At 40.8% G+C, this 12,249-nt stretch overlaps 1 protein-coding gene across 6 annotated transcripts in view; it reads left to right on the top strand.

Moving 5' to 3' along the window:
* Positions 1-12,249, top strand: part of RAD51B (RAD51 paralog B) — a 233,628-nt gene extending 221,379 nt beyond the window's left edge. The window contains exons 10-11 of one of the 6 annotated variants that reach the window (XM_033147141.1): positions 10,821-10,869; positions 11,142-12,249. In XM_033147141.1, the coding sequence (XP_033003032.1) occupies positions 10,821-10,869; positions 11,142-11,148 (56 nt within the window). In that variant the 3' untranslated portion in view covers positions 11,149-12,249. Of the gene's footprint in view, positions 1-6,810; positions 7,059-10,820 lie in introns of those variants that run through there. The other 5 variants (XM_033147116.1, XM_033147123.1, XM_033147108.1 and 2 more) reach the window with 5 other exon arrangements.

Here is a 12,249-nt window from a genome sequence, read left to right as displayed (position 1 = left end):
ACTGTGTATGTCATTTACTTGCACATCCTAAAATGCTTTCTAAACTATAAAACTGCACAAACCCTGTAGATGGAAATAGCTCTGGAAAGGGTGGTAGTTACTGAACTTCCTTTTTTCATTGTCTTCCTTCAAGACTCTTGAGTTGCCCACTATGGTCCATTCATAGTGATGCAGAATGCTCAGTGAACTGTTTCCCACCAGAGCTTCCTACTCCACCTTTTTAGACCTCAGGAATGAGAGGGAGATTCCCTCTAGCTCATTGGATAAGGCATTTTGGAGAAGCTTTAAGTTGGCCCACCCCCATCTCGGCTCCTGATGCCTGTGTTGTAGTTTTTGGCTACCTAAATTGTCCAACTGCTAAGTTTCATATAACTCCAAATCTCTGCCTTACAGCTAGTGAGTACACATGTGGGCAAAGGATTGTGGGTTTTTATAATATTACCCTGAACCATGCCTTTTACTTTTATTTTCCTTGAGAGAGAAGGGGTAGGATTTAGGAGTGTTATGCAAAAAGGCCGGAAATTCTGTCTGCCTTGGAGGGTAGGTTTGATCTTGTGTTAGAAATTGGTGCGTTTTTGGAAATCATCCTACATAAATCCTTGGGTTTGGAGACGTGATATTTGATAAGTGTAAATCCAGCAAAAATAGTTTTGAGGTAGGGTTTTTTTGGGGGGGGGTTAAAGGGTGGAGTGAATTTTTCACATCTGTTCAGTGCTGAAGGTGACCTGCTCTTGCTTGTAACAGCAATTGCCAATGTCTGTCCAGGGCCAGCATTTTTCCCTGACCCCAGTTTACAGCTTCCCACATGAGCATGCTGCGCCCAGGCTACTCTTGCCAAAGAAAGCAAGAGCTCCTGTAGCATTAGAGCCTCAGTTCTTCATTGAAACTGGAGAGCATATGAAACTCATTCAAGCACAGAGTGAGTGTTGCTTTGACCTGGCTTTCAAACCACCATCACCAACCTCTCTCTTATGTAAAACAAAACCAAAAAAAGCTCACATTCAGTATTTTTGTAATAATCCCATTGTTTTGTCATCTCAAAATAGCTATGTCTTAGATGGAAGGAAGTCAGAATATTGCTATACAAAACAAACCAGAGTTAGCAAGCCATCAATCACATGCCACTCTTAAGTAAATTAGCATGCACATATATGCACTCCTTAATGACCCCACAATAACAAACCAAGGCCTCTACAGGGAAAGGGTGGCAAATGCACATTCATAGAACAGAGAAAGTAACCATCAAAGAAAGTGTAGGGGATAGAAAAAGCAAAGCAATAGGGCAACAGACAGCACTGTGTTATATTTCAGATAGGTCCAATTAAATTTTTGCTTGAGTTCCCTAATTAAAACTTGAATAGCATTCAAAAGAACTTTCTGTAGATGCTGAGAATGTGGCAGATAGAAGGCTCAAGTTACCTTTGCATTAGGTTTTATTTTGCTGCCAAATAGCTCTCTCTGTTTAATTATATGATTGAACTGGACCAACTATACTGCTTAGAGTTTTTATTACAAACAGTATATAAATTTTGTTAAATAAAAAGAAGAGTGAACACAAACATTGGTTTGTTTGCTTCTCCACCCTTTTAAATACTTGAATACCAATAGCTAAGTGGGGTTGTTGTTGTTGTTGTTGTTGTTGTTGTTGTTACTGTTACTGTTGTTAATGTTTTTCTTAATGGTTTTTATTTTATAGTTCGTAAACAGGGCTGTTCTTAAACCAAGGTCCCACAAACAGGTCAACTTGAGAGTAAACTTTGTTAATTGATCACATAGGGTTCTGATCATCTGGAGAAGCCCTCAGAGTTTACTACTCTAGAAGGCCTTGGACTTCATTGAACAAACCAGGTATAGACTGACTCTTCCTATTTACATGAGTGCTGGGAGAAAGAGAGAGCCAGGTCAGAAAGATTTGACTTTGTTTTTTGCATCAGGCCATACTATCATGAGGAAGGTTCATGGAGCGTAACACCCTTTGAGGAATTAAATCTGCTTTTCCTCTAGTGCCATAGATGTGATATTGCATTACAAACAATGGATTCAGGAATAGAATGAGGGAACAATGGCAAAGCTCATTCTCCTCTATTCCCTGGACTGTGAGGAGCACTGATCAGCTGCCGGTTCTCCAGCGTGTAACCTGAGCCCCTCACTCAGGACTGTTAGAAGCATATGTAGCTTGTTCAAGGCTAAGAGGCCAGGAGGCCAGATATAGAATGCACTAATGGAGGTGACAGGAGACTGGAGTTTACAGCCAAGGTCAGCAGTGCTGGAACAGCCTGTCTTCAGCTGGGGCCATTAAATGGCTCAGATTTGTTCAGATTTGCTGTTTGCTTCCTAGCTGAAAAGAATAGTAGAGAAGAAACAGAATTCAATCTTAATATTTTTCTTTTAATTGTTTAATAATAATAATAATAATAATAATAATAATAATAATAATAATAATTTATTTATACCCCACCCATCTGGCTGTTGACTTTAAAGGTCAGAAACCATGCTTCAAACCATGAACAATACACAATAAACAGTTGGAATCTGGGCACTGCTTGTGAGGAAATGAGTGGAGATCTTGCACTGACATGTTAAACAGCCCTGCTACTTTTATCTTATTTATGCCTTATTTAGGCTTGAAAGCTTCAAAATGTGGCAACTCTTTTGTGGCCTTCCTGCGTGTGTGTGTGTCCATCTGCCTTTCTCTAAAGTCTAAACTCTTGTTTTCTCCTAGGAACTGTGTTCAGGGAAATGTGTGTAGGTTTGTGGGAAAGGAAGGCCTTAAACATACATGTCAAGAAGGATTCCTAAGCATGTATCCAGGGGTGAGGCCAGAGGGGAAAAGTGCATGGATCAGTGCATGTGACTCTTAACATTGTACAGAAGGTACATTGCAAAGTGAAAAGTTACCACACCCACTTCTTTCTTTTCTCCAACCCGACAAGTGAGAGGCAGTATCACAATTTAGGAGCACATTCCAGCCACAAACACACTCAAGGAGGGCGTGGAGCAAGGTCAGTGAGGGTGTGTGTCCAGGGAGCCCTAGTGGCTTGGGTGGTGGAAGTCTCATGGACCAGGTAAAAAGTCCTGGGGGTTCTCCACCCTTAATGTCTCTAATAAGAAAAAAAAATCAACTCCAATGCACCGTGTTTCTGCTGTCACAGGACTCAGCAACACTGCAGCCTTCTCATGGAGAAAACCATGGATTCTGCCATATAATATCATCATGGTGTGAGGAAGGTTACAGGGCATCTCTTTGCTTCTGTAGTTATGCAGAATGGGACTTCTTGGCAACTTACAACGGCACAGGAAGAAACCGCTTGGTGTCCTCATGGCAGTGCAGAACGCTTCATCTGTTCATGTAAAAAAAAAAAAACTGCCAAAGTGGTTTGCGCCAAAGTCAGTAACAGTTTATGACTTCAGCCCCCGGCTCAGAGGATGTACATGCTTTTTTAAAAAAAAATTGCACAAATTGACATAGCAAATAGTCCTAAACACAGGAGAAGGTAAAATGCTTTGACCCAATTTCAACAAAAAGCACACGCATCACTCTGAGCTGTAAGTAAAAATGCAGAGATAATTTTTTGGGAGGGGAGTAATAAAAGACTTTGAACTCCCTCTGCTTTCATGCAGGAATGGGTTTGCGGGCAGCAGTTAACTCTGGTGCTTCTCTCCTAACCTACATGTGCTTTGGACCCCATGCCTACAGCCAGCACGCCTCTTGATCCTGCTCTCCAGCATGTTAGTTGTAGCTCTGCAAGTTGAAAGGAAGGACACTTTGCTTTACAAAAACCTAGATTGAGCAAGGAGATACTCTCACACAGTCTGTGTTATATTGCCTTTATTCTATCTATAGCTAGAATGCTGTTCTCATAGTTCCCATTTTAGGATTGCTTCAGCCATACCAGGAAGTCCATACCAGGAAGTTACAAGTTTTGTAAGACTAGGTGGTGATTTGAGACCAAAGATACCACCATAAGATGAAATGTAATCATCATCTTGTCTTTTTTTCTTTTCTTTTTCTACCTCCCCTTTGTGGCTCTATTGCTTTGCCTTCAATAAAATCCTAGATATGAGCATTCCAAGATTTGGATAAGCAGCAGAACCAAATTAATAAATTTGTATCTCATTTTTGTGAAATAATTACCTCAGGTTAATTCAGATAGCTTGAAATTTTAAAATTTCAGGCCCTGACCTCTAGCCCTGTTCTAGCAAATGAGTGAGTCATGATTTGAGATTCCAACGCAAACCTCTTTTTAAAGAAATCAGCCTCATCTTGTACCCACTCTTGTCCAAAAAAATACATGCTAAGGTGCTGGTAGGCTCTCTCTCTCTCTCTCTCTCTCTCTCTCTCTCTCTCTCTCACACACACACACACACACACACACAACCCCAAAATATAGAGCTCTAATAACCCTGTGACCAAACTTATCAACTGCCTTGTTTTGCTTTCAGTATTTCTTGTTTTGCAGCAGTTCCTATATTTTGGTAAACATGCTTTATTTTAGAATATCTGTTTTTTGTTTTAAAAAATAATAAAGAAAAGTAAGAAATTTTAAAAGGTATCCAGCTGACCTCTTACATCTTACTGCTTTGTTCTGTTATAATGTATGTAGTGTTTATAGTATTCATAGTAGGCTATCTGAGGTGCTAGGTAAAGTTGCCTCAAAGTAAAGCTATTTTCCACTGATTTTTACCTAGCGGAAATAACATCAAAGTAGAAACTGAAAAAGAAATGTACTTTAAAGGTAACTAAAGGGAGATCTTTTTTTTTTTTTTAGTTAATCCTAAACAACCTGTAGAATCTTGAGAAAATGTTGCACACTTGCTTTTGTTGCTACCTTAACTCACTGGAGAAGGTACATTAAAAAACAACAACAGCCAGTGAGCTCAGCTTTGGGCCCCCTCAACTCAATATTACAGGTCAAAGCAGGGGCATAGCAAGGTAAATTGGTACCCAGGGGCAAACAATTTTTTGTCACCCCTCCCCTGAGGCATGGGAAGGTCAGGTGGTACCTGGTGCAGAAAATTTCTTGTCAACTCCCCCATTGATCCCCCTCCTGCAAAAATGGTTTTATGTTATTTCATATTTTCTTACAAAGGAATAATAACAAGTAATAATAATAAACTTTTATTTATATCCCACCCTCCCCGGCCGAAGTCAGGCTCAGGGTGGCTAATATCAGATACATAACATTGGTATAAAATCAAACAATAATTTTGTTTTGTCCTGAAAACATCTCAAAATCAAATTAAAGTCTAATTAGATGGCTTTCCACAGGGTTCGGGTTGGGAACAACAGTAAGTGCTCCACTGAACTGAAATTTCAGCCTTCACGACATAGGAAAACAGCCAAGTAAACAGCTATTTTGGTGGAGGAGGGTCAAGATATTAACCGATATGCATGAAATTTCATATATAGCTATATAATCCCTAGTATAGTAAGATAAGACCTTCGGAGCAGGCATTTAAAAAAAATTCCAAAAATGTAGAGATACACAGGCAGATACAAAATGCCACGCCAGGGACATGCTTCTTGACAAGATATAATGCACAGTATGTATTTTTGTCAGAAAGCAAGATGGGCACCTTCATGCAACACGTTAGCATTCACATCCAAACTGGCAGAATCACTAATGCGAATTATCCTGCATCTTGGAACAATGTTGAGATGTGGATTCACCCTCTTTTTTATCTAACATAACTCTCCTCCCCCACCCAACAGACTTCAGCATACATAGGGTTAAAGATCCTCTCCTCTGCCACTTTGGCTTGGCGCCCAGAGTATTGATTACGCCCCTCAACAATAGCAAGTCATTAGGAGATATTTTCTTATTTGGCCTCACAATTGCCCCTGACACTAAAGCCACTGCCGAGGGGCCTTGTCTTGGAGAAAGCGCAGCAGGAATAATCCAGCAGGGTCAGAAGGAGGGGTCAGAGGCCAGAGGCCAGGACAGGTCAATGCTAGGCACCCAAAGCTCCAAGCCAGTGGAGCAGGTGAAAGGTCCTTTTTGGTTTCACACTAGCCATCCTTTTGGAAACTTAAGATCCACTTTGGGAGATTCAGTGAGTTGGCTCACAATAACCTGGAGTAAAGGACAGGAGATGACATATGTCCCATAGTTTTTCACCCCGAAGAAAAGTGGAAAACTGGAAAGGGGAAGAAGGGCAAATTGGAAATATGTCACTGCTTGGGCTTTTCTATGCCAAGCATAGCAGAAGAGGAGAACCAGATAGCTTACCCTGCAGTGACAGCCAGTTGCATGTGACTTGGGCTGAGGCTGCCTTCCTAGAATCAAACAACAGCTTTCCCCCCTTGTAAGAGGTTTTTCCCCTACGCTAAAAGAAAATGTCTAGACAGTAACAATAACAACTGGGCCTTGTATGTGTTCATTGAATGCCTATAGAAATTCTTATAAATAAATTTGGGAACCAACCTCCAGGAACGCCTCCTCCACAGAAAACTGTTTTTGCACAACTTACATTCATTTCAGCAAGGTGTGCATAGAAGACTGGACATATTGCATTCAGCTGAGTCTTGCTCTTTATGTGCAGTGCAGTGCGCTTACCTTATAGTAATAGTTCATTAATAAATATAGTACACTTCTGAAAAACAGGCCATTTCAAAAAGAAGGTTTAGAAAAAGAAGGCTTTTTAAAGGCTCTCTGAGGTGGTGCTGAGCAGAACACAAACAGGGCGGATTGTAAAATTGGCATTTAAGTTAGCTTCTCAGTTGATTTTTAGGAGGACAGCAAATGTCTGAAAACTAAATCAGTTGTTTCCATCTGATGTGACAAACTCTGTTCCTTCTCTTTCCCCCAGTGCAGCAGTCCCTGGATCTGCCAGCTGGAGGAGTGAGAGGTTAGGCCCAAACGACAGAATAAGTGTACACATTCATATCTATGTGCTGAGATCTAGTCTGGCCCTATTTGATTCAAATATACTGGACTCTGAATTTCAAATGAAAAATGCCAGCTCCTATGGTAATTTTTAGAATTGACTGGTTTCACTACACTTTTGAATGCTTAGATCCTCTTTTCAGCACTACTGTAAGATTTTAGTCACTTTTCATAATTATTCTATCTGTTTCAACATATATATTATGTGAGGCTCAGTAACAGGATCCTCTACTGAAAGATTAGAGGCACAGTTGGTGCTTCCAGATATCAGTTTCTCCAGCAACCGCAGTTCCAACACAAGTGTTGGACAGGAACAGGAAGTACCTCAAAGAAAGAAACTGACATAGGGGTTTGACATGCTGTTGTGCCCTGTTTGACACTACTGCTGTCATGTCATCTGTGCAGCATCTTCTGTTTAATCTATTGGACCAGCAGCAATTGCCATGAGGACCAGCAAAATCCCCACATGGCTTTTAGGGTAATGATTCAGTGCATCTGGGGTTTGGAAACGCATCTATCTGAAAGCTGCAGCAGCTAGTGGGTATGCTGACCAGTGGGTTTGCTGACAGATCCTGTCTTATTTCTCTAGTATTTCTCTAGTAAATTATAATTACAATTTAGTACAATGAGACTACAGTATTTCATTAAGTTATCTGTGAACCCTAATTGATGCTTAATCTGTTCTTGATCAGGGAAAATGGTTGGACCAGTCTTGATGCACATCACTCCAAGCAAACTTTGATGAAAATTACAGACCAATAGATTGAGCCATGATTTGATATTCCAAAGCAAACCTCTTTTTAAATATGTATGTCTCCTTTTGACCCACTGTTATTCAAAAACATACATGCTAATGTGCTGGTAGACACATTCTCTCTCTCTCTCTCTCTCTCTCTCTCTCTCTCTCTCTCTCTCTCTCTCTCAGACACACACACACACACACACACACACACACACAATGAAGACCTGATGGCTTGTTCACACAGTACATTTCTCATCAAGCTACAGCTGGCAGGAATTGCTGACAATTGTATATTTGACCTGCCATTTTTACCTACATTTTCCCATCAAATGCATTTCAGAATATAGCAGGAACAGAAATTTTGGGTGAGAGGAAATCAGTATTCATAGAGTCTTGGTACTTGTACGCAACTTGCTTCTCCCTTCCTTCTAAATCTAAGCCATTGCAGCTCTCCAGTCTTTAGGCTGCTCAGAAAGGGAGAGCTCATGGTACTTTCTGCTTGCTGATTCAAATCCTGCCTCCTGTCATATTTCTGGAGAGAAGAAAAAGTAGCATTCATCTTTTTAAAGGCAACACTTTTATTTTAATTGAAACATTCTACAAAATCTGTGGAGGTGGGCATGGCAAAATTTAAGCTAGGAAACATGTAACCAACACCATTTCCCCTTCTGATCTGACTTGTCACAAAACCCTAAAACCATACCTCTACAATAACTGTAGATTTCACTATTGTGTTACTGTCTCTTGCACACAGCTGGCTTTGCCAGGTTTTCCACACCTATCAGCTGATCACCCATTCCCACTACCCTTCTGAGTAATACCCCTCCCCACTCCCTCACTATATTTAAGGGTCTGGTGACTTCCGTTTCAGTGTATCTGAAGAAGTGTGCATGCACACAAAAGCTCATACCAAGAACAAACTTAGTTGGTCTCTAAGGTGCTACTGGAAGGAATTTTTTATTTTATTTTGTTTTGCCAGTATGAGTTCTGGAGACAAACTGGGTGCTTTCTTTAGGCACAAAAGTGAGCAGCCCAGAGAAGTGGGCTCCCAGGATCCTTCTCTGTTCTCGTAGAATCGTCACACCCACACTTCCCTTTATCTCCTGTTCCGCTTCCTCCTCTAATCATTCTGTGGCTGCTTGTTTTCTGCCTCCCTCAGACATGGCATTGTGACTCAGAATTGCTGCAGGCACGCCATAAATAGGCTTGTTGGGGAGGGGGGAGCAAGTGATTAGAAAGCACACTTCTCCATCTTGCCATTAGAACTTTAGCTTCTCCCACGATACAGAAGAACACAATACAGGACGACCTTGTATACGCCATAACTTAAGATGTATGGTGGAAGTATCTCTTTTGCTACAAGTAAAAAAGGTAAAGGACCCCTGGACGGTTAAGTCCAGTCAAAGGCGACTATAGGGTGCGGCGCTCATCTCGCTTCAGGCCAAGGGAGAATCTGGAGAGCTGGTATTGAATGTGGCCTTTTGATCCACGCACTCACAGAAAATATAAAGTTGTGTCACACCGTACTTACTGTGTTTGCACATTTTCTTTGTTGTAGAGATTCATTCCACGTGGCAAAAACCACTAAGTTAAAACACCTCTAGTTATGGCCCTGTCTGAGAGTAAGATTTCCCTCAAGAGTTCTAGCTAATGAAATTAAGCAGACATTTACAAGTTATTGGTTTACTCCCCCCCACCTTTTTTTGCTATTGAAGTTTAAATTCCAGGTCCCCTTCATTTTATGTACTTGGATTCACTTAAAGCAGTAAGACAGGAAAATTCCATTCTAGCAAGCCCTTATTGCCACAGGACATCAGTTATCTCTCTAAAGTTTTTAAAAATAGAATTATCAGCAACAATCTCTCTTTTTGTTCCTTCCCCTGCAGGGGGTCAGTTCAAAGGGTTCTTTTCCTCTGTGGATTCTATGAAGAGCTGTGATTGGATGTAATTCATCTAGCAGTAATTTACATTGCTTATCAGAAAATGAGAAGTGATGTGGTGTGTAAGCAGTTGTTATTTTTTTTCAGTCTGTGCATGCAGGGGCTAGTATTTTGTGCTCCCTCTGCTGGCTTTGTTGAGTAACAAATTGATTCACATAGCTGTGCATGCTAGTGTTTTGCTGATGAGCAACTTTTGCTGATGCTTTGGCAAGATCAGGTGTTGCATAAGCTGTTGATGTTACTTAAAGGAAAGTGCTACATATATTAATTGCAGCTCAAATTGAAACATTGGGGTGGAGGAATCAATGTTTGCCAGATGGAAAGTAATTTAGAAAATGTAGTATTCCCATGCTAATGCGGTCATAAGCTCAGTGAAGTAGGAAAACATGAAACAACAGTGATGGCTTTCTGTTTTGTGTGTGTGTGTGTGTGTGTGTGTGTGTGTGTGTGTGTGATGTTATTCATACTATGGTACCTGGCATTCAAAATTGAGACTTCAGGAGCTGCTATCCTGGTTTGCTTCAGTCCTGCCAGTGGTGCAGTAATGGCTCTTGGGATTGCTGTCCTCATGGCTCCCCCCTGGTCTTACTGAGAAGCAGAGAAGGAGGGTGTCCCCCTGCAGCCTTTCGGGGCAACATCCTGTAAGTTACTTTGCTTAGGGCAGGGTCTGCACATTGCTGAGACATTGTGGCAGAGCTGGATAGCCCTAACGAAAGCCAATATGTAAGATGAAATTGGCTACCTGGCTGAGGCCTGCAAAGCCCACCATTGGCTGGTAGCCCGTTTGTCCCCTTTACCCTCCCTGTTGATGTATCTGGTGGGTGTCACTGGCACAGCTAGGCTTGGGGGTGGGGGTCAAATTCTGCCTGCTGAGAATTTTCTCAAGATAACACGAAACCATGAATTCTGTGGATAGTAGTGAGGATTATACTAGTGTTTGAATTCAGCCTCATGTTTGTGTGAATCTACGTTGGTTATTAAACAGCAGATCAGCTGCATGATGATCTAGATCAGTGTTTTTCAACCTTTTTTGGGCAAAGGCACACTTGTTTCATGAAAAAAATCACGAGGCACACCACCACTAGAAAATGTTTAAAAATTTAACTCTGTACCTGTATTGACTATATATAAAGTAATTCTCTTGAATTTTTCAATTTTTCCCATGGCACACCAGGCAACATCTCGCGGCACACTAGTGTGCCGCGGAACAGTGGTTGAAAAACACTGATCTAGATGTCCTCTTATTTTCAGTCAGAGTCGAAGTCAGTTGCAGAGAAGCAGATGGAGAAGAAATTAAGAGGTACATGCAAGGGCAAAAGGAGGGAGGAGGGTGTTTTTTCATACATGCAAGCATATGATTTTTCCATATGGATGCTTATGGGTTTTTTCTCTCTGCAAAGAAATGGACTCTTGTCTATTTAAAAAGCAAACATTCCCTTGTGATGACCCTCTAAGGATCTCACAGCTAATATAGTTTTATAAACAGTTTGTAATGTCATGTAGATGCCTCTAAAAGTACTCTCTTTAGAAACAATGCTTCTGTCTCACATTTCCTGGCATTTTCTTCTGCAATGCTTGATGTGTTAGTCTTCAAAACAAGATCCCTGTTGTGATGGATTCATCTGCTGCTTTGGGTTGCCTTCATTTGATCGTGGCCACAATCCAAATAGCTGTTACTTGTGCCCAAGGACTCCAGTTTCCTCACTGAGACTCTTTTTATTATTATTTTAAGCAGTCCCTGTTCAACAAACTGTTTTGAAACTCTCCCAGTTCCCAAAAGTGGCTATGCAGGGGAGCTGCAATTCCTTCTTTAAAGGAAAATTTATATATCAAACACCTCACTAGCCAAGTGTAGGTAATTGTACTGGTCTGTGAATCATAGTAGCCTTTAGACAGAGCTTTCTGGTGTCAGATGAGGAACTGATAGCAACTCTAGCCACCCAGTTCTTAATGAGTTTGCATCGCCATCAAATGTCTACATGCACTGCAAACTGTTTATATGCTAACAGTGAGATCCTTATCCTGCTATGATGATTTTATGAAGAAGGGTGAATTCAGACTATGAATTAATTTGATGCCAGCTGAAACACTGTGCTAAAACTAAAAAAGGATAAAGAATACATTCCCACATGGAAGCATGGCTCATGGGCATAGAATGTCTTTCTCGTACTAGCCAAATTATTCATCAGCTGCTGAATCGCTTTTGGAGCCCTGGTACATAGAGCTGGCGAAAAATCCACCATAATTGTCCTCTGATTCAGCATCCTCTCTCCTTTCCTCCTCTGTACACTTGAGTGAAGTCTGCACTTTGCTGAAAGTGAGAAATTTATTAGCACAAGAGCTTTTCTGTCACAATCTCTTTACAACATCAAAAGGTTTATATCTGGAATGCAAGTTTTAATCACTTTAACAGGTTGACGAGAAATCAAGAATTCTTTGACTGCAATTGGAGCTGTTTCTATGCTGTTTTCGCCATGGAACAGAGCAACACTATTACCTATTCATATAAAGCACTGAGCTCTACCATTTTAAAACATCTTTGGGGGCCATGGGTACTTTCACTGGGGCAGTGGATTATATTCTATAGTTCTAGTCTAAATTCTACTTAACATGTATTATATTTATATATTGGCTGTACATTTTACAAATAAATAACAGACACAAGTGGAACTTCTGAGAA

Source organism: Lacerta agilis, chromosome 1 (assembly GCF_009819535.1).
Source record: "Lacerta agilis isolate rLacAgi1 chromosome 1, rLacAgi1.pri, whole genome shotgun sequence".
Taxonomy (NCBI): Eukaryota; Metazoa; Chordata; class Lepidosauria; order Squamata; family Lacertidae; genus Lacerta; species Lacerta agilis.
The sequence above is the reverse complement of the archived record's forward strand: the minus strand, read 5'-3'. Positions and strand labels throughout refer to the sequence as shown.